Source organism: Microcaecilia unicolor, chromosome 3 (genome assembly GCF_901765095.1).
Source record: "Microcaecilia unicolor chromosome 3, aMicUni1.1, whole genome shotgun sequence".
NCBI lineage: Eukaryota > Metazoa > Chordata > Amphibia > Gymnophiona > Siphonopidae > Microcaecilia > Microcaecilia unicolor.
In genome coordinates this window covers 133,892,455-133,918,406 of record NC_044033.1, presented here as the reverse complement: position 1 = coordinate 133,918,406, position 25,952 = coordinate 133,892,455, and the positions used below count along the sequence as shown (strand labels likewise).

The 25,952-nt window shown below is 48.7% G+C and overlaps 1 protein-coding gene across 2 annotated transcripts in view; it reads left to right on the top strand.

The window, feature by feature from the left end:
- The window catches only part of WDR92 (WD repeat domain 92), a 90,389-nt gene that overhangs the window by 19,338 nt on the left and 45,099 nt on the right, over positions 1-25,952 (top strand). For both annotated transcript variants that reach the window (XM_030196375.1, XM_030196373.1), the window contains exon 3: positions 4,937-5,067. In XM_030196375.1, the coding sequence (XP_030052235.1) occupies positions 4,937-5,067 (131 nt within the window). The remainder of the gene's footprint in view (positions 1-4,936; positions 5,068-25,952) is intronic.

Genomic DNA, 25,952 nt, shown 5'->3' with positions numbered 1-25,952 from the left:
ATATCTCGACGATTGGCTGGTGAAGAACACATCCGAGGCAGGAGCCCTGCAGTCCATGCAGATGACTATTCGCCTCCTGGAGCTACTGGGGTTTGTGATAAATTACCCAAAGTCCCATCTTCTACCAGTGCAGAAACTCGAATTCATAGGAGCTCTGCTGGATTCTCGGACGGCTCGTGCCTATCTCCCAGAGGCGAGAGCCAACAACTTGTTGTCCCTCGTCTCGCGGGTGCGAGCATCCCAGCAGATCACAGCTCGGCAGATGTTGAGATTGCTGGGCCACATGGCCTCCACAGTTCATGTGACTCCCATGGCCCGCCTTCACATGAGATCTGCTCAATGGACCCTAGCCTCCCAGTGGTATCAGGCCGCCGGGGGTCTAGAGGACGTGATCCACCTGTCCACGAGTTTTCTCAAATCCCTGCATTGGTGGACGATTTGCTCCAATTTGACTCTGGGACGTCCCTTCCAAATTCCTCAGCCACAAAAGGTGCTGACCACGGATGCGTCCCTCCTGGGATGGGGAGCTCATGTCGATGGGCTTCACACCCAAGGAAGCTGGTCCCTCCAGGAACGCGATCTACAGATCAATCTTCTGGAGTTGCGAGCGATCTGGAACGCTCTGAAGGCTTTCAGAGATCGGCTGTCCCACCAAATTATCCAAATTCAGACAGACAACCAGGTTGCCATGTACTACGTCAACAAGCAGGGGGGCACCGGATCTCGCCCCCTGTGTCAGGAAGCTGTCAGCATGTGGCTCTGGGCTCGCCGGAACGGCATGGTGCTCCAAGCCACATATCTGGCAGGCGTAAACAACAGTCTGGCCGACAGGTTGAGCAGGATTATGCAACCTCACGAGTGGTCGCTCAATTCCCGAGTGGTGCGTCAGATCTTCCAAGAGTGGGGCACCCCCTTGGTGGATCTCTTTGCATCTCGAGCAAACCACAAAGTCCCTCAGTTCTGTTCCAGGCTTCAGGCCCACGGCAGACTGGCATCGGATGCCTTCCTCCTGGATTGGGGGGAGGGCCTGCTGTATGCTTATCCTCCCATCCCTCTGGTGGGGAAGACTTTGTTGAAACTCAAGCAAGACCGAGGCACCATGATTCTGATTGCTCCTTTTTGGCCGCGTCAGATCTGGTTCCCTCTTCTTCTGGAGTTATCCTCCGCAGAACCGTGGAGATTGGAGTGTTTTCCGACCCTCATCACGCAGGACGAAGGGGCTCTTCTGCATCCCAACCTCCAGTCTCTGGCTCTCACGGCCTGGATGTTGAGGGCGTAGACTTTGCCTCTTTGGGTCTGTCAGAGGGTGTCTCCCGCATCTTGCTTGCTTCCAGGAAAGACTCCACTAAGAGAAGTTACTTCTTTCATTGGAGGAGGTTTGCCGTCTGGTGTGACAGCAAGGCCCTAGATCCTCGCTCTTGTCCTACACAGACCCTGCTTGAATACCTTCTGCACTTGTCTGAGTCTGGTCTCAAGACTAACTCTGTAAGGGTTCATCTTAGTGCAATCAGTGCATACCATTACCGTGTGGAAGGTAAGCCGATCTCAGGACAGCCTTTAGTTGTTCGCTTCATGAGAGGTTTGCTTTTGTCAAAGCCCCCTGTCAAGCCTCCTACAGTGTCATGGGATCTCAATGTCGTTCTCACCCAGCTGATGAAACCTCCTTTTGAGCCACTGAATTCCTGCCATCTGAAGTACTTGACCTGGAAGGTCATTTTCTTGGTGGCAGTTACTTCAGCTCGTAGAGTCAGTGAGCTTCAGGCCCTGGTAGCCCAGGCTCCTTATACCAAATTTCATCATAACAGAGTAGTCCTCCGCACTCACCCTAAGTTCCTGCCAAAGGTCGTGTCGGAGTTCCATCTGAACCAGTCAATTGTCTTGCCAACATTCTTTCCCCGTCCTCATTCTTGCCCTGCTGAACGTCAGCTGCACACATTGGACTGCAAGAGAGCATTGGCCTTCTACCTGGAGCGGACACAGCCCCACAGACAGTCCGCCCAATTGTTTGTTTCTTTTGATCCCAATAGGAGGGGAGTGGCTGTAGGGAAACGCACCATATCCAATTGGCTAGCAGATTGCATTTCCTTCACTTACGCCCAGGCGGGGCTGGCTCTTGAGGGTCATGTCACGGCTCATAATGTTAGAGCCATGGCTGCGTCGGTAGCCCACTTGAAGTCAGCTTCCATTGAAGAAATTTGCAAAGCTGCGACGTGGTCATCTGTCCACACATTCACATCTCATTACTGCCTGCAGCAGGATACCCGACGCGACAGTCGGTTCGGGCAGTCAGTTCTTCAGAACCTGTTTGGGCTTTAGGATCCAACTCCACCCCCCGAGGGCCCTGTTTGTTCTGTTCCAGGCTGCACTCTCAGTTAGTTGGTAAATTTTTTAGGTCAATTTCAGTTATGTCCTCGCCGTTGCGAGGCCCAATTGACCATGGTTGTTGTTTTGAGTGAGCCTGGGGGCTAGGGATACCCCATCAGTGAGAACAAGCAGCCTGCTTGTCCTCGGAGAAAGCGAATGCTACATACCTGTAGAAGGTATTCTCCGAGGACAGCAGGCTGATTGTTCTCACAAACCCGCCCGCCTCCCCTTTGGAGTTGTGTCTTCCCTTGAACTGTATTGTCTTGCTACATACTGGACTGGCCGGCTCGAGCCGGTTTCGGGCGGGAAGACGGCCGCGCATGCGCGGTGCGCATGGGCGCGCGAGGACTAGCAAAGGCCTTTGCTAGTAAACTTTCTGATGGAGGGGGCTGCCGAGGACGTCAACCCATCAGTGAGAACAATCAGCCTGCTGTCCTCGGAGAATACCTTCTACAGGTATGTAGCATTCGCTTTCCAGCCCCTGGGCACACTTCTTCTAGCTTAATACTTTATACTTTCATAGGTCTTCATACTGAGCCTCCCCACACAGATACATGGGCTCAGTACTAACTTCAATACTTTGGGGACTTCTAACCCCAGGCTTTGCAGCCTGCTTCTCTCAGTACTGGGACACACAGTCCCCCCTTCTTTGGACACACAGTCCTGGACACACAGTTCCTATAAGTACTGAGGACGCACAGTCCAACACTAATGCTTTAGGGACTTCTTACCCCAGGATTTTCAGCCTGCTTGTCTCCTTTGGACACCCAGTCCACCACAAGTCCATAAGGTTAGCCAGTATCTTCCAGGGGGATCTCTCTTCTTCTGCTGCCAGCTCACGTCTCTTCCTTTCACCACTCAGGTGGGGTATAAAGTGGTTAATTAGCTACACAGGACCCAGCCCATAACCTCTGGTCCTGGTGGGACAGTACCGTTTACCTCCTGAGGTGGGTACCCCTGGATTTCCCCTGCCTTCCAGTGGGTGCTTGTAACCATGGATGCAAGTCTCTTCAGCTGGGGAGCTTATTGCCTGGGCTGTGTGAATTAGGGAATCTGAACCCCTCAGGAGCCAGCTTGGCCCATCAATCATCTGGAGACCCAGGCAGTTCTCCTGGCCATGTTGGAATTCCTGCTGCTCCTTTGGAGAAGGCAGTCAGGGTTATGTCAGACAATGCCACTATTGTGGCTTACATCAACAAACAGTGTAGCAAATGATTAGTAGTAATACTAGGAGTTAACTGGTAGCCTTGGAAGCAGCATGCCTCTGTCAGTGAGCGGAGAGACACCTGCAGGTCCTCACAGTGGTCCATATTGCGGGCAAGAACAGTGTACATGCGGACTTTCTCAGTCGCTTTCTCCTGTATCTGGGAACATGTGAGATGGGACCACTGGGGCCCTCCATGATTCAATCTGATGGCTTCCACAGCCAATGCGAAAGCAGGGCATTTTTTCAGTTGTCGGAGGAAGGTGGCCTCTCAAGGAATGGATGCCCTTCTGTCTTCCCTGCTTGACCTTTGATAGGCTGCCTGTTGCACAGGATTGTGTGGCATCCTTGTCTGATCTTGTTAGTGGCTGCAGATTGACCTTGTTGGCAGTGTTACCATAGACCTTGTGTGCTTGTTGGATGGCGATCCTCTCCTGTTGCCTATAGGTTGGGGTCTTCTCCAGCAAGGGCCTGAAGAAGTAGAAGGTCCAGATCCCTTGACTTATGGTCTGGCCATTGAGAGGAGATGCTTAAAGCGCGGCTTCTCCTGCAGTGGTTTCTATGCTTCTCTTCTCTTGGAAGTTCTCCATGTCTCTGATTTATGTCAGGGTGTGGGAAGTTTTTGAATCCCGGTGGGAAGGACAATCTCTATCCCCTTTGGAGGCCTCGGGTCCCCAATATTCTGGGATTCTTGCAGCAGGGACAACCAGGGTCTGGTGTTAGGCTCCCTCAGGATCCAGGTGGCTGTTCTGTCCATTTTTAAGGGTAATGTGAAGGGTACCTCCCTAGCTTTGCATGATTTTCTCTGATCACCTCTTTGTTCTCTTTCATGACCCTAGGAAGGTCCAGGTGGCTTCTAAGGCCTTCATTGTGAGCTGGATCAAGGTGATTATTGAGACTATCTACATTTGCAAGAATTGTCTGGTATTTAAGGGCCTGAAGGCCCACTCCACATGGACGGAGGCCACTTCCTGGGTAGAGGCCTGGGTGGTAGAGCCTGAATAGATTTCTAGAGCAGTGATGTGATCCTCACTCCATTCCTTTGTCGAGCACTACACTTTGGATGTGTTGGCAAGGGGTCTGTTTGATCTTTGACAGATATTGCTATATCCTGGAGTAAGCAGGGTAGCAAGTGCCATTCTGTGGTGTTATGCTCCCTTGATCTATTATTGCAGCTGCAGTGGTTGCTGGGGCATAGGTGTGATCCATAAAGGAAACTTCTGCTACTTGGTCAGATGCATACTGGATCTTTCCAAGGATCATCAACAGCTAATACTTTGAAAGTAGGACCTGTAACTGTGGAAAGTTGTAAAAAGAACAGTGTACTAGTTGTGAAAATGGTACTAATCATTATTTAACATTTTCTAGGAACTTGGAAGCTCCAGAAATCCCAGTGTACTCTGTGAAAGGCCATAAAGAAATTATTAATAGCATAGACGGTGTAGGTGGCTTAGAGATTGGAGAAGGAGCTCCAGAGATAGTGACTGGAAGCCGAGATGGTGAGTTGGCATCTGTGTCCTGGTAATTTTTTATTTTTTATTTTTTTAAATCCCTGAACAAACTGCATTGGAGAATTGTGTGTTTTGTAGTGGTCTTCATTCATTTTTTTTTTTTTTTTATATTTAATCTTTATTAATAAATTCAATTTTCACAACAAGGTGTAAATATGCAATCAGCATTATTTTACAAATGAAATTCAATATACAATTAAATAATTGAAAGAAAAATTCTTAACTGCCTATTTGTCCACAAACAAAGAAATTAGGTTCCAAGATTTCAAAAATTCTAAGAGAAATTAAAGAATATTTTAGCAGTTGCCACTTCGGGTTATCGACCCTAGCCTGCTTGTTAGGGTGGGCATACTACATTCACATCGGCTCTAGCATCAAGAAATTCTTTAAACTGTTTTGGGTCTACAAACTGAAACTGTTTACCCTCAAGCAGTACATTACAGATACAAGGAAATCGTAATACAAAGTTTACTCCCAATGCCAACGCTCTAGGGCGCTGCTTCAAAAAAGCCCTGCGCCTTATTTGTGTAGGCCTCGAGAGGACTGGAAAAATTCGAACCTTTGAGCCCAAAAACAAGTTTTCTAAATGTCTTAAGGAAAGTCTTAAAACAGCATTGCGGTCAGGCTCCAGTACAAAAGTGACCAGCATAGTTGACCTCTGTGTAATTATTTCCAGTGAACTTTCCAGGAAGGAAGTAAGATTCATTCCATCCCCCACTACTGGGGGGTTTCCATCAGTCCCCTTCGGGTTCCAGATATAATAGGCTCGAGTAATGGGAGGTAGTGAGTCTTTATCCATTCCAAGAATGTCAACCATATATTTTTTTACCATCTCAATAGAAGAAATCAAAGGAGATTTGGGGAAATTTAGAAACCTAAGGTTAAGTTTCCTAACCTGGTTCTCCAGGTATTCCATTCGCTTGTGCATGAAATTATTATCTTTAACCAATGCAGTTTCCAAGTTCCCCATTTCTTGAAGCTCAGTATTCACTTTATCTAATTTCAAGGATTGCTGTGCAGTCACTTGCGCTTGGAGCAACGCAGCTTCAGACAAAACTTTAATATCACCAGTGTTTTCTTTCAATGTGTTCTGCATAGAAACCTGAATGCCGTAAACCATGTCCCACAGTGACTCAAGTGTCACTACTGCTGGTCTAACCACGCCACTAAAGACTGGGAGAGATTGAGGTTGGGCCTCAGCTCGAGATAGTTTTGAAACAATATCTTGAGGTAATACCTGTAAAGCTGATTGAATTAGCTGCTCTCGTTCATGAGATCCATTCTCTGTAGCTGCAGACCTTCCCTCAGGCAGGTTCGGTTGAGCCACATCGGCTTCCGTCGCTGTTCGGGCTGCAAACAACTCTCTCCCAGGCTGAGGCGGAGCAATACGATCCACAGGGCTCAAGGAAGCCCCGTTAGGACTCTCGATCGACGGCAATGCGTCGAGGGTTGCAGTAGGGGTCGAAGTTCCCCGAGGCCCCGATTGTTGCTTTGAAAATTGCAAGGTCGTCTGCTTCAATGTTGGGATGGTCTCAGGAACCGAGGGATGTTCCTTGACCTTTCCCCTCCGCTTCCCCATCCGGAAAAACGAGGCGGCAGAAGCACCAACGGAGCTGAAAACCTAAGCTTCCTCAAGAGCAAATACAGGTTCGTCCGCTTACAACGCCATCTTGGAACCTCCCAAAATGAAGTTTCTTCAAAAGTCTTCATTCATTTTTCTCTGTCCTTGTGCCTAGTTAAATAATTTTATTAACATTCAACTGTAGCATATCATTCATTGTAATGAAAATAGTAAACAATCACCTGTCTAAAATCAAGAGTTGTATGTGGACAGATGTCTAACCTGTCCCTGCATTACAGATTAGAGATAAAGTGGCCCACAGGTTTCTGTTAATAGAAATTCTTTATCTGTACCAACATAGAGCTTGCATCATTGGTGCCCCACTGCAAAAACCTGTAAATGCCCCTCTGCTTGGCTTTTAAAATGTTTTCATGAACTGTGTCCATTCATTTTTTTTCTTTAATTTTTTTTTTTTAAGAGAAAAAGAAGTAACTTCCCATTGAAAACAGGAAAAAAACAAAGACGGTATACAAACTTAGAAAAGATTCCTAGAATCAATGTAATGGGAAGTCCTCTTAGACCGTAGGAAGGAGGAAAAGCAAGAAAAGAAAACTGAAGGACTGGTAGTAATTTGTATGCTGTCATATCTGCCACTGCCCAGGTGTCTCTCATTGGCTATGGTGATGATGTTACCCCAAGTTTCTTGTCACTACTTCCATCTCTGGATACTTGATCAGGATTCTAGAGACTGATTCCAATGCTTCTAGGCACTATACAAGCTTCTTTATTTACACATAAGCTCCATAATCAAGTATCTTCCCCTTTACAGCTTTGTGCATAATCCTTTCTGAACTTTAAACAAAAACGTAATTCCCTCAAGCTTTACACAATTCCTCTTTCCTGGCAGTTTTTACTCCTCCTGCATTGTGACAAGGCCCTGGTCTGTTTAGGCTGTAGTGATTCACATTTTCACTGCAGCAATGGCTCAGCTTGTAGTCAACAGAATAGATGCTTTTGTGCTACGGACCCAGTCTCATGGTACCTTATTCCTGGCCAGGCTTCCAGGTACCTGCTGTCCCAACACAATTCAGGTTTCCTCCTTCAGTCCTGCTCAGCCTTAAACACATGCTGCCTGCATTCATAAACTGATCAGACCCCTCTCCTGTTGATAGCAGGAGAGTTGGAGCACCCTGCTTCCACCAGAGGTAGAGACTATTTGGCTTTTGGGTACTCCTCTCCCCTCTTCCTGCTAGGTTCCACCCTTCCCTGTGGAAACCTGTCTCAAGGCTTGGCCTTACTGCCTGCTTCAAGAGACGGCGCTTCTTCCCACACCTAACCCCAGGGACTGCCTGTCACAGAGTTTGGAGTGGAACTGTAAACCCTTCCCCTTCTTCCTGGAGAACATTCCCCTGTTCTCCCTTTCTGTGCCTCCAGACTCCCCATCTCTGCCTTTCTCCTCTTTATTCCCTTTTTCAGTTCCCTTCTGTGTGCTGCCTCCTTTTAAATTCCCCCTGAACAACTATATATCAGTTAATTCCTTAGCATCAGAAGCAGTGAATCCAGAGACGTCTGGTCTGTGTCCATCTACCAGCAGGTGGTGATAGAGAGTGTTGAATGGAACCGTCTTATAGAACAGAATGCGCCTTGATCAGTCGGTATTCCCTATCTCCAACAGGCGGATGGGTGGTCTGTCACGAGCTCCTTGTCTCATCTGTAGCAGCTCCTGTTCTTGGTCTCTCAGTTTAGTAGAGTTAGGGGGGTGTGGCCCTCTCCAGCCCTTCTCCATTCTCCTTCCTAATGGAAAACAACAAGCAATTTTTATTTTTTTTTGTCAGCCCATAGTGGCTCATGGAGAGATGCTGGTGCTCCCAGTATCAGGGCTAGGAGAGGGTAGCTTTGTTCCTGCAACGAACTTGGGAACAGCAGGCAGATCTTCAGATGCGCAGGGGTGAGTTTTGTTTCCTTCTTTACTGGACGAATTCCTGTGGTCATGGTGTTTTCTTTTCTTTTTCGTGGGCAGATTGCAGGGTGTTAGAAAGAGTGAGCAGCACCAGATCTTGCTCCAGACGGCTGTGCAGACTCTCTGTGTTGTTCAGGGAGGCCTATCCCACACAAGAGTGAAGCATGGGACAGTCTCCCTCATGGGTTTGCCTGAGTTCGGAAGCCATCTGGTTCATGCTCCAGCTAGGGGTGGCAATGCCGGTAGTTAACTCTCCTATTCCTCTTTCAGCGTATTTCTCTTGCGCTTCGGCTGTTCTGGGGGTTTCTCCAAGGGAGGAGTTGTATATTCTGTTTCCCCCTGGTTTCTTTGCTCCAGCTCTCTCGTTCTTTAAAAAAAGGAAAAGCTTCCCTGCCTCTTCTCTCGAATCCTTCTTCGGAGCAAGTTGGGTTCGGTTGGGACCCAATAGGGGGGTCTCTGGCTCCTCTTTTCTCTCAGCTTTCTCATGGAATTTTGGCCCGGCGGTCTGCGGCTGCTTTGCTTCTGGACGGTGTAGACGGCGGTGAGTTCTTCCTAGTGCAGCCTGGTAATCTTGCCACGGTTTGGGTGTTTTATCCTGCAGACTTGCCTTGGTTTGTCATAGTGCCTTTCCTAGGCTTCTGGTCTCCACTTTTTAATCTTTCTTTTTCTGTCTTGCAGTGTTCTGTAGTGGCGCATGCTAGGTGGCTGCCTACTTGTCTGAGGCACAGGGTGGTGCAGCGACAGCTCTGTAGCACCTTTCACCTGTTTCCAAGCCTGGGTTGGAACTGCTGAGTTGCCTTTGGGTTCTCCTGGGGAACAACGGGCACCATATAGCTGTGCTGCCTATGGTGCGTTCGGGCTGTCAGCAAATATTATAAGGGTCATATACACCCTTTAGGTAGAATTCCTTGGCGGGGAGTTTTCCAGTCGCAGTATTGTGCGTTACTTTTTCTTTTTTTGAGGCTTTGGTTTCCTTCACTTTTTGTTTTTTTGTCAGAGGGCAGTTCTTACAAACCTCTTCCCCCTCCCCCCCCTGTAAAAAAGCAACCACTCCAGAGCAGTTTTGCATAGTTTCAAGGTTGGGGCTGTTGGCTTCAGGTTTTAGTGAGCTATTTTACGCTGTGCCTTCTAGTGCCCATGGTACTCATGGACGAGTGGGACCTCACTGCAGCCGTGTGGAGACTTCTCCCTGTGCAGGATATAAGGAGCTTGGTGAAGCAGAATCGTTTCTTCTTCTGGACGGTGGCTGTCTTCTACCCTGAAGTTTTCAGATTCATGGCTGGTTTGTGCATAATATTGTAAACTGTGGAACCCCGCTCTCTTTCAGCTGGAGCATGTTACCCTTCACTCTTGCCTGTTGCTTCCCTTGACGAGCACTCCTTCCATTGGCTAGCTCTGAGTTCACTGGGTTGCTTTCCACAGCAGCTCTACTCTTTGGTATTGTTCACTGCCACTGACCAGACCTATTGCATACCTGTTCTAGCCACCACAGTCTCTTCGGCACCACTCTGTCTGCTGTCCTGTTTCTGCATGCTTCTCTTGCCTATTTTTTGCAACTTGTCGTTGTCTTCAGCAACTGGCGCTATTGCGGAGCTATTTCAATATAAAGGTCTAGTTTAGTGGTTCATGCATATAGTTGAGAGTTGAGCATGGGAATCCAGAGGTTTCAAGTTTGATCCCCACTGCAGCTGGCCATACATAGTACACAATGGTACAAACAACCATGTTCTACTACACTGTCTCGCTGTGGTTTCAGCAATTCTCGGCATCTCTTTTGAGCAGCTACGCCAGCCAGTTGCCGTGCTTGGACACACCAGCCATTTGACACTCTTAGCAAGCAGTTGGCTATAGCTTCGGCAGTGGACGACTGCAGTGGCTTCTAAGGCACTTTTAACACTGACTTTAGAGGTACACTTTTTGGTTGGGAGAGGATCTGGAGAAGTTGGTGAGAGACCTAGGAGAAGCCAAGTCTCCAAGATTGACAGGGACAAGCCTGGAGCTTCTGTTCCATTCACTCGGTCTACATGCCTCCTTTCATGCTGTCTGGAGCACCTCTTTTTTGACTCCAGGTATAGCAATGCTTCCTGCACCTTCCCATGACAGGTGGCTCAGTTCACTCCTCGGACTGATGACAGGGCACCTGTACAGATCCCATGAGGAGTGGATTCTCCTTACTTCAGACCACTGTGTCATGGCACTCATTTTGCTAGGTCCCAACCTGTGGTTCTTCCATTCCATTGAGGATTGTTTCTTGGAAGTCCATGCGAGCTCCTGCCCTAATGTGAGACAGAGGGCATTAGGGCAGGAGCCACATGATAAACGCTTTTTCATTTAGATACGGTGGAGTCTGTTCCTAGAGTCATTTGGAGGCTCGGGACCTTGTCCCATTTCCTTTGGAGTTCCAAAGCAGGAGGGGGTGTCTCCTTCCACCTGGATTTGGATCTCATGAGCCAACAGTGTGTGCATGATTCAACATTGCATGATGGTGTTGGTGCTAGTTTCACTCTGGCAGGGACAGTTTCTAACAGTCCTCCTCCAGGCAGTTTACGTTCCTGTTGTGATTTGGCCTCCCCATGGGGGTGGGGGTTCTGTGATTCGCTATCCATGGAGGAGATCGTTATCACTTGATCTGACCATTAGGCCTTTCCGTATCTCCAAGGACATTTTATTCCAGGTCCTGGTGGTAGTGGTGGCTTACCTTCCTATGGCTGCAGTTTTTGTTCAGCCTTACCTCATTGTTTAGCTGTTTGCAACTCTTCATGTGAGTCTCATCCCACATGGCTCCTTTCTTCAGTCCTTGGGATTAATTTTCAAGCTCGCCAAGTATCAGTTGTATGCATAGCACATCTGGGAGTATCTGGAAGTGATCTTCGAAATGCACTTTGGGATGCCGTTTTTCAGTGGTGTGCTGGTAAATTTTTAACAGGCTCTCTCCCCGGTCCACCTCTGCAAGCTGGCTATACCCAGGGAGAGAGCCGGGGGGGGGGGAGGGGGTCATGCATTACTCTCTCGGGGAATTTTTTTTTTTTTAAATGCTCCCAAGTTTCAATCTAATTCATGTTTAATGTGGGATAAAATGCCATAAATAAGTAAATAGATACAAACTCTGAACGTTGAAAACCTGATTCCCATAACATGATGTCTGTTTTAGAAGCCCATTACCAGGAGAAAAAAAAAATCTGTGCACCAATAACAGGGTTAAATTTCATAAATAAGTAGCTAAATAAATAAATAAATAAATAGAAACTCTGAATGTTGAGCACCTGATCCTTATAGCATGACATCTGTTTTAATGGCCCTTTACCAGGAGAAAAAAGATCTCTGCACAAATATAATACATGCTAGGGTGTCCCTATAACCAGCCCCTCTAAATGACACACTGATTATGATTTATAACAAATTACTACTCTAGCTATGAAATGTTATTCCATTACTATACTTCCTCTGACCTCTGTGTACATCTGCATGCTGCAAAAGCTGGCAAGTTTGAAAATATAAGCGAGATTGAATTAAAATGCTACCAACAATAAAAAATGACAACATGGATGCAGTACCTGATTCTTATAACATAATATCTGTTTTAGTGGCCCTTTACCAAGAGAAAAAAAATCTCTGCACAAATACAACACATGCAAGAGGGTGTCCCTATAACCAGCCGCTCCCTCCAATAAGAAATTACTACCACCTCTATGTATATCTGTATGCTGCACAAGCTGGCATTTTGGAAATATAAGTGAGATTAAATTAAAATGCTACCAACAATAAAGAACGACAACGTAGATGCAGCAGCTCATAGGTTTGCTTGATTTTGTTTTGGTTTTAACGGTGACGACAGCTGCGCGGGAAGGGGAAACAGACTAATCTAAATAGCTTCAAATTTTTTTTTTTTTAAACTTCATGCTGTGTCCGTCCTCATCCAAACCCGGCATCATCTCCCTCTCGCTCCTCTGCGAGTCCTACCTCTCTCAGCTTCCACTCCCTCTCTGGCCATTCTTCAAACCTTACTCTTCCAGCAGCTCTAGAGGTAACACGCAGTCTGGTCGACCCGGAGCCTTGTCTCTGCAACTTCCTGCTTACGCGTGGGCGGGATCTAGCAGAGAAAAGGCTCCGGGTTGGTCAGGCAGTGGTGAGGGGAGGATGATGAACTTAAGGGACTACATGATGAGGTAGGAAGCTGAGGTATGCTGGGGGCTCATGGGTGGGTGGGGGCTGCGGGAGGAGGGAGAGAGGAAGAGAAAAAAAACTCAGCTGTTTGTGTGCTCGCTGCCTGACTCCATCAACAACCGGCTCACAAAAATCAGTAAAATTTAAGAACCGGCTCGTGCGAGCCGGCTCCAGCACACCACTGCCGTTTTTCCTATTTCTCTGCAGGACAGCTTCCCATCCAAGTCAGGATCTACTTTCCATTCCATGTCACGGGGTCGGGGACTCTGTTCACATTCTGGGTTCAGTGGTCTCGATTTTGGGCATTCTTCTATGAACCAGATTCCATCTTGGGTCTCTTTGGCGGTCCCTGCGCACCAGTTCAACTCTTTTTTTTTTTTTTTTTTTGTCTTTTCTTTTTGATTCTCCAAACCAACCTCTGTTGCACCTGGTTGATTTCATGCAGTCTTCCTCTGCAGTTCAGAAGGGATCTCTCTCCTATATCTGGTCTGGGAGAGGAGAGGATAGCGGTCTTCACACCCAAGTCAGGATCAACTTTCCCTTCTAGGTCCCTGGGTCTGGGAATATGTTCCAGTTCTGGGCACAATAGCCTCTATCTTGGGCATTCTGCTGTAGGCAAGATGTCACTTCAAACCACTTCAGTGGGCCCTTCTCAGCAATTCATTTCCATCTCTTTTGGGGCCCTCCAAGCCAAGCTGGGCCTTCCTCTGTCCATTCAGCACTGCTCTCTCTCTCTCTCTCTCTCTCTCTCTCTCTCAGCAGGTGGCTCTCTGCAGCTGGTGTGCTACGGTGTGCCTACTGCTGAACTGTCAACTGTGGAGACAAGAATGGCATTTTGGTGACTCCTGTTCTGACTTGGTTTAGATATCGTGCAGGCAATTGCCTTTGGCAGTCACAGCCTGTCATTTGCTGTGGATGCAGCTTCAAACGGCGGATAGCTCGGCGCTCTTTCAGGGCCACTTGCCTTTGAGTGAGGCCTGGGAGAGGTTGATGGTAGATCCAGGGACTCTTGAGTCGCAACATCTGCCTGGGGGTGAGTCCACACTTTTTTCTGCTTGGGTCGGGTTCGCCCTCTCTTTAAAGATGCCAAGTGTTATCTGGGGTAGCCTGCTTTTACTCGGCGATCCAGGTATGCACTCAGGCAGGGTCTCACGCTCCAGGGTTTGTCCTATCAAGGTCCTCCTGTTTTCTCCTGAAGAACTGATGGTGCACGCGGTCCTGTCTTGTCTTCTGATGGGATTTGTACTTTTCCTCTCCATCATCATATGTTTCGTCCCGCTTGATGGATGTTTGCCCGTTTCTGCTTTATTGCACTATTTTGTAGTAGCCTCTGAGTTCTTTCGGACTATTCATGGCATTGTACTTGACTTTGAGCCTCATTAGGGTCTGTGTTTTCCGAAGCTGCAGGTATCAGGGGTTCCCACATATGCTTATTTCTTTACGGGTCTCTCCCTCCTGGCCCATTCCCGGCTGCCTGAGCTGTTGCGCCTTCCTGGGTGGTAACCTATCTGTTCTCCCTGGAGGACATGGGCCGGGCAGCCACATGGTCTTCAGGGCCTATCTTTTCCAATCTATACTGTTTGGATATATCTGCTCTGTCAGATGAATCGTTTCGAGTATTGGGACTACTTGAGGGAACTTCTGATTCCTACTAGTTAAGGACTGCTTTGCTACGTCCCACACATCTCTGGATTCATCTGCTGCTGTTGCTGTAGAGCAAAAAAATTATGTCTTACCTAATAATTTTCTTTCCTTTAGTCGCAGCAGATGAATCCAGAGGCCCTCCCTGATTGTTTTCTCAGGAGGTTCCTGTTGGTTGGTTCTCTCTGTTGGACCTTATTGCGGCATGTTTCCATTTTGCTTGTCTGTAATGATCGGTTTATGGGTTTCCAGTGCTGAATTTAGCACTTTCCCTCTGGGGAAGGAAACATAATAATTCTATTCTCCGAGGACAGCAGGCTTTATATTCTGACAAGTGGGTGACGCCGATCCGCGTTGCCTGGTCCGGTATTTACCATAGCTAAATGACGTGCTCCACCTCGCTTTTGCGAGTGCCTTCCCACCTGCTGCAAGCACACGGTCTCCTCAATTAGTGTTTTATCATCAACATGTAGAAGGTAAGCCCATCTCTGGACAGCCTCTAGTTGTTCGCTTCATGAGAGGTTTACTTTTGTCAAAGCCCCCTGTCAAACCTCCACCATGTCATGGGATCTCAACGTCATTCTCACCCAGCTGATGAATGCTCCTTTTGAGCCACTGAATTCCTGCCATCTGAAGTACTTGACGTGGAAGGTCATTTTCTGCTAAAATTGACCCATGGACCACAAATTTTAATAAAAGAGCTCAGGCTCAACACACCAATTCTGCTTTGTCATAGATTCTGTGACTGGTTGCAGGGGGCCTGGCTATTGTGGGGTGAGTCCCTCAGTGATCACCCCACCCCTGAAGGGTGGCCTGGCATTTGAGAACTGGCACCTTTTTTGTTAGAAAAATTGCACTGATTATAAGATACCTACTTGTAGCAGATATTCTCTGAGGTCAGCTGGTTTTATATTCTCACAGTCCCTGTCATCTCCCCTTGGAGTTGTCGCCTTTGTTATTTTTACTTTATTTTTTGCTATAGTATTAAACTGAGGAGGCCATGTTCTTGCGTTGGAGCATGTCTCACACGCCACAAAGCTCTTATTTAGCTATGATAAATGCCGGACCAGGCGATGTGGATCAGCGTCACCCGCTTGTGAGAATATAAAGCCTGCTGTCCTTGGAGAATACCTGCTACAGGTAAGTATCTTTGCTTTTCCTTCTGCTTTGTTATGAGAAATACTGACTGATCGAGCAGCATACCATCCTACAAGACAGTTCAGTTCAGCACTCTGTATCTCCACCTGCTGGTAGGTGGACACAACCCACATATCTCTGAACTCATCTGCTACAACCAATGGTAAGACATAATTTTTCATTACCATAGGTGTCAGGGGTGTAGTGTTGTATCTAATAGCATATGTTACTATTTGACCGACTGGGAAAAATGAAAAATATTATTTGGCCAGAAATGAATAATGAGCATTGAGCTTTAACATAACAAATAATAAAAGAAGCAATATGCAATCAGAGATGTTTCAGTAGGATTTAGAACAGTTGAGCTCCAGATTATTAGTATTTGAATCTAGATCACTATTTGGCTGAATATGAATATTCAGTACAGCTCTAGTCAGGTGTTCCCAGGAAAACAGAGCAGTACTAATTAATACAGCTGTTAGACTGCAGGATCAGCAGGCTTTCTCCAGGTTTCTCTCAAGCCTAGCTCTGCTGACCTTGCAGATCAGTGCATTATGAGGCTTGTAAATTAGGCTGCATTTTGTTTAAAATTTTAATCTCATGATTAGAGGTGGGACATAGCCAGCAGTCTTTTTTGGGGGGTGGGGGGGGAGGGGCACAGGAATGGACTGGGGAGGCACACATTTCCTTTCCCCCCATTAGGTATCATACCTTTGTTATGACATGGTGAATGTGAGCCCTTGTGCCTCGACTGAGCACAGCGGAGATGGAGTGGCACCGCACTCGGTCAGGCAGCCAGACAACCCCTAGCTTCACCTGGGAAGTAACCACCGTTCCCTGGGAGTTGAGCCCCCAGGTGCAGGCGGCCACCAGGACTTCTGGAACCGGCGGGGTTGCACAACCGCTGACCAGGCTGGCGGGCAAGCCGACAGTCCAATAGCCAAGTAATCCGCAGGGCAGCAAACAATCGTGGTCAGGAAAACAAGCCGAGATCTGGTACACAGGAATACAGGAACAGAGGAAAGCCGGTGAACAGAACTCCGGCGTGGACCTCTGAGACAATTGAGGCCGAAGCAACGAAGGACTAGAGGCAGGGCTTTAAATAGTGTAGCAATCAGTCTCAAGCATGTGCAGCTGATCCAAGATGGCTGCCCCATCAGCAGAGAAGCAGAACGCCCAAAAATGGGCTTCCTTCCTGCAGCCTGCCAACCCCAAGATGGCCGCCATAAGCTGAGCTGCCCATCCCAAGATGGCCGACCTATCCTGGAGAAACACCACCAAGACAGCCGGCTATCTCTGCCGGACCGCGACTCGGCCGTGCAGGCCTGGAACCAGGTGAGGAATGTAACAGTATCCCCCCCCCCCCCCCCCCCGAAAGCCTCCCTCTTCTCCTGGTCCGGGCCAAGTAGGATGGAGGGAATGGTACTCAAGGACCAGGTCTGGAGCATGGACGTTGGTTGCTGGCTCCCAGGAGTTGTCCTCTGGTCCGAAGTGTTTCCAGGACAGCAGGTAGAACAACCTCCCTCCATGTAGCTTAGAGTTCAGAATCCGGTCCACCTCGTACTCGGGGTCTGGATCACTCTCTGGCATGACCACCTGCTTGGGCTCCGAATGCCACTTGGACCTGCGGAAAAGTTTCAAGAGAGACACGTGGAAGGCATTGTGCACTCTGAGTTGACCGGGTATGTGCAACTGATAAGTCACCGCTCCTATCCTGTAGCGCACCGCAAACTGCCCGATGAAGCGGGGGGCAAACTTCAGTGATGGGAGCCACAGCTTCAGGTACCGGGTGCTTAGCCATACCTTCTCTCCTGGCTGGAACGTGGGAGCTGCTTGCCTCTTGCGGTCGTACATTTCCTTGGCATTGACCGCTGCCCGGCGCAGCTGCTCCTGAACCTTCTTCCATGCTTCCTGAAGCTTTCGGACCGTGGGCTGAACCTGAGGTGGGACCTCAGTGGGGGAAATTGGCGGAGGTAGACAAGGATGACGCCCATAGATGGTGCTGAAGGGTGTAGTCCGAGAGGCTGAATGCAGACTGTTGTTGTAAGTGAACTCCGCCCAGGGTAGCAGGGTGGACCAGTCATCCTGGAGCTGGTTTGAGTAGGCCTGGAGGAATGCCTTCACGGTTTGGTTGACCCGTTCCACCATCCCGTTAGTTTGCAGGTGGTACGCTGAGGAAAAGAGAGTGGTTACCCCAAAGGCTGAACATAGCGCTCTCCAAAAGCGGGAGGTGAACTGTGAGCCGCGATCACTGATGATCCTCTGGGCTAATCCATGGAGCCTGAAGATGTGGGTGATGAAGCTGGTGGCAAGGCTGGCTGCAGTGGGCAAGGTCTTCATTGGAACAAAGTGGGCCATCTTGGAAAACTGGTCTATCACCACCCAGATGACGGTGTTGCCCTGGGAGGCCATCAGATCAGTGATAAAGTCCATGGACAGATTCTCCCAGGGCTGCTGTGGTACCGGCATGGGCTGCATCAAGCCCCACTGCCTCTGATGGAAACTCTTAGTTCGGGCGCACACCGGGCAGGTGGTCACATACTGCCGCACATCCTGCGCCATCCGCGGCCACCAGTTCGACCGGGAGATCAGATGGAGGGTCTTGTGGAACCCAAGTGTCCGGCGAATTCAGAAGCGTTCCCCCAGCGCAGCACCTTCCTACGGAGACCCACTGGTACTGTCTTCTGGCACGCGGCACTCTCCCCGGATATAGAGGGAATACAGGCCGGGTTCAACATGGGGTAGAGCTCTTCCCGGTCCCCGGGAGCCTCAAAACTGCAGGATAGGGCATCAGCCTGGACGTTCTTCTCCCCCAGCCTGAAAATCAGGCGGAGGTCGAACCTAGCAAAAAACAAAGACCATCGGGCCTGGCGCGGGTTCAGTCTGGTGGCATTTTGGAAGTACAACAGGTTCTTATGGTTGGTGATCACCGTCACTGGGTGTGCTGCTCCCTCCAACAGGTAGCGCCATTCTTCAAAGGCTAACTTTGAGTGCCAGAAGCTCTCAATCCCCCACCGTATAGTTTCGCTCCGCAGGGGTGAACTTGCGGGAGAAGAAAAAGCAGGGATGCTTCTTCCCGGCAGCCGACGTCTGGGAGAGCACAGCCCCTACTTCCAGGGCTGAGGCGTACACCTCCACCAAGAAGGGCTGGGTAGGATCCGGACTGCGGAGGACCGGCGCCGACAGGAATGCTTTCTTTAAGGTGGTAAATGCAGCAACCGCCTCCGGTGTCCAGTTTTTTACATCCGCTCCCTTCCTAGTGAGGGCCGTAAGAGGAGCCGTGATGAGGGAGTAGTCCTGGATAAATTGCCAGTAGTAGTTGGCGAACCCCAGGAACCTCTGCAAGGCCTGCTGACCCTGGGGTGCCGGCCAGTCCCGGATTGCTGTCAATTTCCCAGGGGCCATTTGTAATCCAGTGGAGGACACGATATACCCCAGGAAAGGAAGACTCTGCTGGTGGAACGAGCATTTCTCCAATTTGGCATATAGCCGATGCTCCCGGAGTCGCTGAAGTACAGTGCGGACATGGGACACATGCTGGGACAGTGAGGGAGAGAAAATCAAAATGTCATCCAGATACACGATTACTGATGTGTAAAGGAGATCTTGAAAAATAAAGTTCACAAAGTTCTGAAACACTGCAGGGGCATTGCAGAGGCCAAAAGGCATAACCTGGTACTCAAAGAGGCATATTTTCAAAGCACTTTGGGAGGCTAAGTTCCATAGGTTTCTATGGAACTTTGGGAGGCTAAGTGCTTTGAAAATGAGCTTGAAAGTGTCCCTCGCGTGTTAAACACCGTCTTCCACTCATCCCCCTCCCGGATCCGCACCAGGTTGTAGGCCCCACTTAAATCCAGCTTGGTGAAAATCTGAGCCCCTTGAAGGCAGGTCAAATAATTCCGGAATGAGTGGAAGCGGGTACCGGTTCATCACCGTGATCTTGATCAGACCCTGATAATCAATGCAGGGGTGAAGGGACCTGTCCTTCTTTGACACAAAGAAGAACCCGGTCCCCTGCAGGCAAAGTAGAGGCTCGGATAAACCCCTTGAGAAGGTTCTCCTGGATGTATTTCCCTAATGGCGTGGGACTCCTCAGGGGATAGAGTGTAAAGGCGCCCCCAGGGACGGATCGGCCCCTGGCAGGAGGTCTATGGCGCAGTCGAAAGACCGGTGAGGAGGCAGCGTATCAGCCGGCTGGGCACTGAATACGTCCTGAAAGTCCTGATAGTCCTTGGGCAGCCCAGGCAACCCCTCCTGCGGGACCTGGAGCGAAGCAGAACAGAGCGGCAGAGGGGGCTTGACCTGCTGAAGGCAGTGCTCGACACACCGGGAACCTCATTCCCCTATCTCTCCGGTGGACCGGTCCATCACAGGAGCATGTAGCCGGAGCCAGGGCAGTCCCAGAATCACTGGGTGGATGGCCCGGGCAAGAACCAGGAACTGGATCTTCTCCTGATGCAAAGCCCCCACCTGAAGGTGTATAGGCGAGGTGATCCGAGTGATGGTCCGGGGAAGACTGTCCCCTTGGATGGAGGTGACCCGAAGCTCTGGCTGACAGGGTAACGTGGGGCTTCCCAATTGTGACAGGAACTCCGTGTCCATGAAGTTCCCTCTGGTCCCGGAATCCAGCAAGGCTCTAGTATTGCACCTGGTGTCCCCCCCATCTTGGAGCAGGATGGGAACAGAAAGTAAGAAGTCCGGAAGGGAGGCCAACCGGCCCAGAGCCACTCCCTTCATGGGGCTCGGGCCGGAGCGTTTCCCGACCTCCCAGGCTTGTTTGGACAGCTGCCCGAGAAATGGCCGGCCTCCCCACAGTACAGGGAAAGATGTTTTCTGAGTCGATGAGCCCTTTCCTCCTTGGACGATGACGCCCCATCACCATGGGTTCCTCTATGGTTCCTTCCTAACCCTCCTCGCGGGACCCAGGCGCCTCTGGGTGACGAGACAAGCCTTTGGAACTCCGCAGCACCCTTGGCGTAGCCCTCTCCTCGGCTCGCTCCTGGAACCGGATGTCGATTCTTGTGCAGAGTGCAATAAGGGCGTCCAAAGTAGCAGGAATCTCACGGCCGGCCAACTCATCCTTTATTTGGCCGTCCAACCGCTGCCAGAAAATGGCCGTCAACGCCTCCTGGTTCCACTGGAGCTCCGCGGCCAGGGTGTGGAACCGGATGGCGTATGCCCTGACCGACCCGGAGTCCTGCCGGCAGACGAAGGCCGGCCGGGCACGTCGAACACCATCTGGAACTGCCGCAAGAACTCCAGGTTAGTCAGCACCGGGCTTCGCTGTTCCCACAGTGGAGACGCCCAAGCCAGCGCGGCACCGGACAGCAGGGAAATGATGTAGGTCACCTTGATTCTGTCAGATAGGAAGACCTCTGGTTGCAGCTCGAACAAAATCCAACATTGATTCAGGAATCCCTGGCACTCTGCAGGGGTACCGGCAAAACGGAGCGGCTCCGGAACCCGCAGTCAGGCAGCGGACGCCCCCGTCCCAGGGGCCGGAGGAACTGGAACCGCGTGCTGCTGGAGTGCTGGAAGTTGATTGCAGACCCCCCGCAATGCATCGGACAAGCGGGAGATTTAAGCATGCTGCTGGTGTAGCACCTGAGCCAGGTTAGAAAGTTCGGTATTGTCTGGCGAGCTCATGGCTTCGGCCTACTGTTATGACCTGGTGAATGTGAGCCCTTGTGCCCCGACTAAGCATGGCGGAGATGGAGTGGCACCGCACTCGGTCAGGCAGCCAGACAACCCCTAGCTTCACCTGGGAAGCGACCACCGTTCCCTGGGAGTTGAGCCCCCAGGTGCAGGCGGTCACCAGGACTTCTGGAACCGGCGGGGTTGCACAACCGCTGACCAGGCTGGAGGGCAAGCAGACACAGTCCAATAGCCAAGTAATCCGCAGGGCAAAGAATAGTCAAATCAGTCCAAGGTCTAGGCAGGCAGCAAACAATCGTGGTCAGGAAAACAAGCCGAGATCTGGTACACAGGAATACAGGAACAGAGGAAAGCCGGTGAACAGAACTCCGGCGTGGACCTCTGAGACAATTGAGGCCGAAGCAATGAAGGACTGGAGGCAGGGCTTTAAATAGTGTAGGAATCAGTCTCAAGCATGTGCAGCTGATCCAAGATGGCTGCCCCCATCAGCAGAGAAGCACAACGCCCAAAATGGGCTTCCTTCCTGCAGCCTGCCAACCCCAATATGGCTGCCATTAGCTGAGATGCCCATCCCAAGATGGCCGACCTATCCGGGAGAAACACCACCAAGATAGCCGGCTATCTCTGCCGGACCGCGCAGTCTTGGAACCAGGTGAGGAACGTAACACCTTTGCTGGTGGGGATGCTGATGCCTCACCAGTTGAAGAAATCCACTACCAAAGCGGCTTTCTTCCTCCTTGTACTGCCTCAGGAGTGATGAAGTCAGCTGAGTGCCTTGAGCTTTGAGCTGCCACTCCCTTAGCATGCTCAGTTTATGCACGGACTTGGGGAATGCAGTCATCGGTGGATGGAGGCATTCTACTGACTTCCTCGTTCCTAAGACAGTATGAGGAGGAAGGGAGTGACTCGGCAGTGGATTTCTTCACCTGGCGGGGCTTCAGCTACCCAACCCTGGATCCATTCATTTTTTTCTTTTGTTCTGTCGTTCTTCTCTCTTTCATTCTTTTGATTTTTCATTCTTTTTTTGTTTTTCTTTGATTTTTTTTCTTTCATTCCTTTTTTTGTTTTGTTTTTTTCATTCGTTCTTTCATTCTTTTTTTCTTGTTTTTCTTTCATTTTTTCTTTCTTTCCTTCGTTGTTTTTTTTTTGTTTTTGTTTTCTTTAGTTCTTGTTCTTTCTCTTTCATTCATTTCTCTTTGGTTCCTTCTCTCTTTAGTTCTTTTCTTCTTTCATTCTTTTTCTTTTTTTTTCGTTATTTTTCATTCTTTGGTTTTCTTTTGTTCTTTTCATTCTTTCTCTCATTTAGTTCTTCACTTTACTTTCCCCTACTTTAGTTCATTTTCGTTCTTTCTGTCGCTCTTTAGTTCTTTATCTTGTTCTGTTCTTTTTTCATTCTTCCTTTATAGTCTCTCGTTCTTTTCTTTTTTTTCTTTCATTTTTATTTTTTTATTCTTTTCAGTCTTCTCTTTTTCTTTCATTTCTTTCTTTTTCAGTCTTTCTCTTTTGTTTTTTTTCTTTGGTTCTTTTTTTTCTGTTTCTCGTTCTTTTTTGTTTTTCTTGTTTCTCTCTTTTGTTTCTTTTTATTTCTTTTTCGTTCTTGTTTTTCTTTTTTGTTTTGTCTTTTTCAGTCTTTCTCGTTTTCTTTCATTTCCAGTCTTTTTTTCTTTCTTTCTTTTTGTCTTTCTCTCTTTTTTATTAGTTCATTTTCTTTCTTTTTCAGTCGTTCGTTTTCTTTCTTCACTTTTGTTTTTCCTTTTTTTCTTTCCTGTTCTCTTTTTCTTTTTTTCTTTTTCTTATTCTTTCTTTTTTCTTGTTCAGTCTCGTTCTCTTTTTCTTTTCTTTCTTTTTCAGCCTTTCTTCTTTCTTTTCTTTCTCATTTTTTTTTTGTTTTTCCTTTTTTCTTTCTTTTGTTCTTTTTTTTCAGTTTCTTTTTTTCCCATTTTTCATTTTTTCTTTTTTGGTCTTTCTCGTTCTCTTTTTATTTCTCTTTTCTTTCATTTTTTTTCTATCTTTTTCAGTCTTCATTTTCGTTTTTCTCTGAGAACGAGTAGATAGACACCAATCTGCGTCGCCCTTTCCAGCATTTGTGCCAAAGTAAAAAAATCAGAGCTTTATGAAGTGTGAGCCGTGCTCCACTTCTCATGCTTGAATGCCTTCCCACCTGCTGAGAGAACGTGGTTCCCTCAATTTTGTTTTTTGCGTCTTTTTCAGTCTCTATTCACACACCTGGTCTTGGAGCTTTTTGAGTGCCTTCAGCCTTTCTTTTGTTCTCTTTTTAAGGGTTTGTTTCTTTGTAAAAAAACAAAACCCCAAAAACCCTTAATTTCGTAGTGATTTTTGTCTGCGTTTACATTTCTTTTATTTTCTTTGAAGGCCAGTTTTAGGCCATGACTCTGGTCGGGTACTCCCTTCATTTTTTGTGCCTTTGCTCCTTGTATCAGGCACCATTGAGTGTTTGTTTTGGCCGGCGAAGTCTTGCCATCCATGAACAAGAAGACTCCCAGTTGCTTCAAGCCTTGTACCCAGTGCAACCGGACCATCTCGGGGAAGGATACTCATTCTTGGTGTCTGCAGTGTCTTGGACCGAACTGTAGCCCTGCTAACTATGTTCTCTGTCTTCGTATGAAGAAGAGGACCCAGGTTTCCTGAGAGGCTCAACCTGAAAAGACTTTTGGAGCCAGGTCCGGTTCCTTAACATCGGCAGTGGCTTTGAGGTCAGAGGTGTCGGCATCGACATTGAGTGTTGCACCGGTATTGGGAGTATCGGTAAGCATGGCTGCTTTGAGACTTCTAGAAATTAGGGAACAGAGAGGTGTTGAATGGGTCTCCACCTGTCTCGAGGCCTCCTGCTGTGCAGGCCCCTCGGGACTGTCTATCATCGGACCCGACCCTGAGGCAACATGAGAATTCAATGTCGTCCTCGTCATCACTGAGGAGCATGGGTGATGTGCTTCGGGCGAAGACCAAGAAGCAGTCATCGATCACCCTCAATACATTGTGCCAGGAGCTCTGGGACATCGAGGGATTCGGTCCCCGAGAAGCGTTGGCGCCGGGAAGACCTCTCTCCCTCCATACAGGAGGTGCCGATGCACTTCTCTCCAAGCAGCTGAGATCCTGCTTCTGTATCTGCCCTAGAGGTTTTGCAACCTGTGCTTCAGCTGACACCTCAGCTTTTCCTGATGTTGGCCCTTGATGATCGCATCTGGGCCTTGCTCCCTGAGCTGCTGGATGCAGCAGTGATGTGCATTGGTATTGGGGGTGCTTACGCATGCCATACTTTCTGCTGTGGCCCTGCTGGGCCCTCAGCTTACGTTGCGGTCTTCAACGCTGCTTGCGGCCCCAGTGTCAACTGCCACCCAGGCCAGTACCCGCACGATGTCGGTGGAGGAAGCTTTGCCAGAGTCAAGGCGGGAGCCTGTCTCTCAATGCTGCTCTCGAGGACATGGTTATAAGACATAAGCATCGCCATGTTGGGACAGACCAAGGGTCCATGAAGCCCAGCACCCTGTCTCTGACAGCGGCCAAAAGAACAATTTGTCCCGCCCATCCCAGAAATAGTGAATTGTTCCCACGCCCATTCAATAACATTCTATGGCCTTTTCCTCCAGGAAAGCTATCCAACCCCTTTTTAAACTCCGCTAAGGTAACTGCCTTAACCACTTTTTCCGGCAACGAATTCCAGAGTCTAACTACGCATTGAGTGAAGAAACATTTCCTCCGATTCGTCTTAAATTTACTACACTGCAGCTTCATCACGTGCCCCCTTGTCCTAGTATTTTTGGAAAGCATAAACAGACGCTCCACATCGACCCGTTCCATTCCACTCATTATCTTACAGACCTCAATCATATCTCCCCCTCAGCCGCCTTTTCTCCATACTGAAGAGCCCCAGCCTCTTCAGCCTTTCCTCATAGGGAAGTCGTCCCATCCCCTGTATCATCTTTGTCGCCCTTCTCTGTACCTTTTCCAGTTCCACTATATCTTTTTTTGAGGTGCGGCGACCAGAATTGAACACAATACTCGAGGTGCGGTCGCACCATGGAGCAATACAATGGCAGAATAATATCCTCAGTTTTGTTTTCCATCCCTTTCCTAATAATACCCAACATTCTATTTGCTTTCCTAGCCGCAGCAGCACATTGAGCAGAAGATTTCAATGTATCATCAATGACAACACCTAGATCCCTTTCTCGGTCCGTGACTCCTAACGCAGAACCTTGCATGACGTAGTTATAGTTTGGGTTCCTCTTTCCCACTTGCATCACTTTGCACTTGTTCACATTAAACGTCATCTGCCATTTAGATGCCCAGTCTCCCAGTCTCGTAAGGTCCTCTTGTAATTTTTCACAATCTTCGTGCGATTTGACGACTTTGAATAACTTTGTATCATCAGCAAATTTGATTACCTCACTAGTTAACCCCATCTCTAGGTCATTTATGAATATGTTAAAAAGTAGAGGTCTCTGACATCCCGTAAGGAGATTTTATCTGACATCAAGGAGGGAGCACTCATGAAAATCAGAGGAGGATCCCAGATACATTTCCTCGGACGAGTCTTATGGGATTGTTTTTGAGCCCTTCCCACCGCTTGAAAGGAGACGGTCTCTGCCAGAGAGCCTTTCTTTTCCATTTTTTGTAAAGGAAATTGCTAATGCCATTCCATTTCCTTTAGAGGTGGAGGATTAGCCCAGGGCGAAGATGCTCGAGGCTATGATGGCTCCGCTCCATGAGGTACTCAAGGCAGTTTTTGTCAGG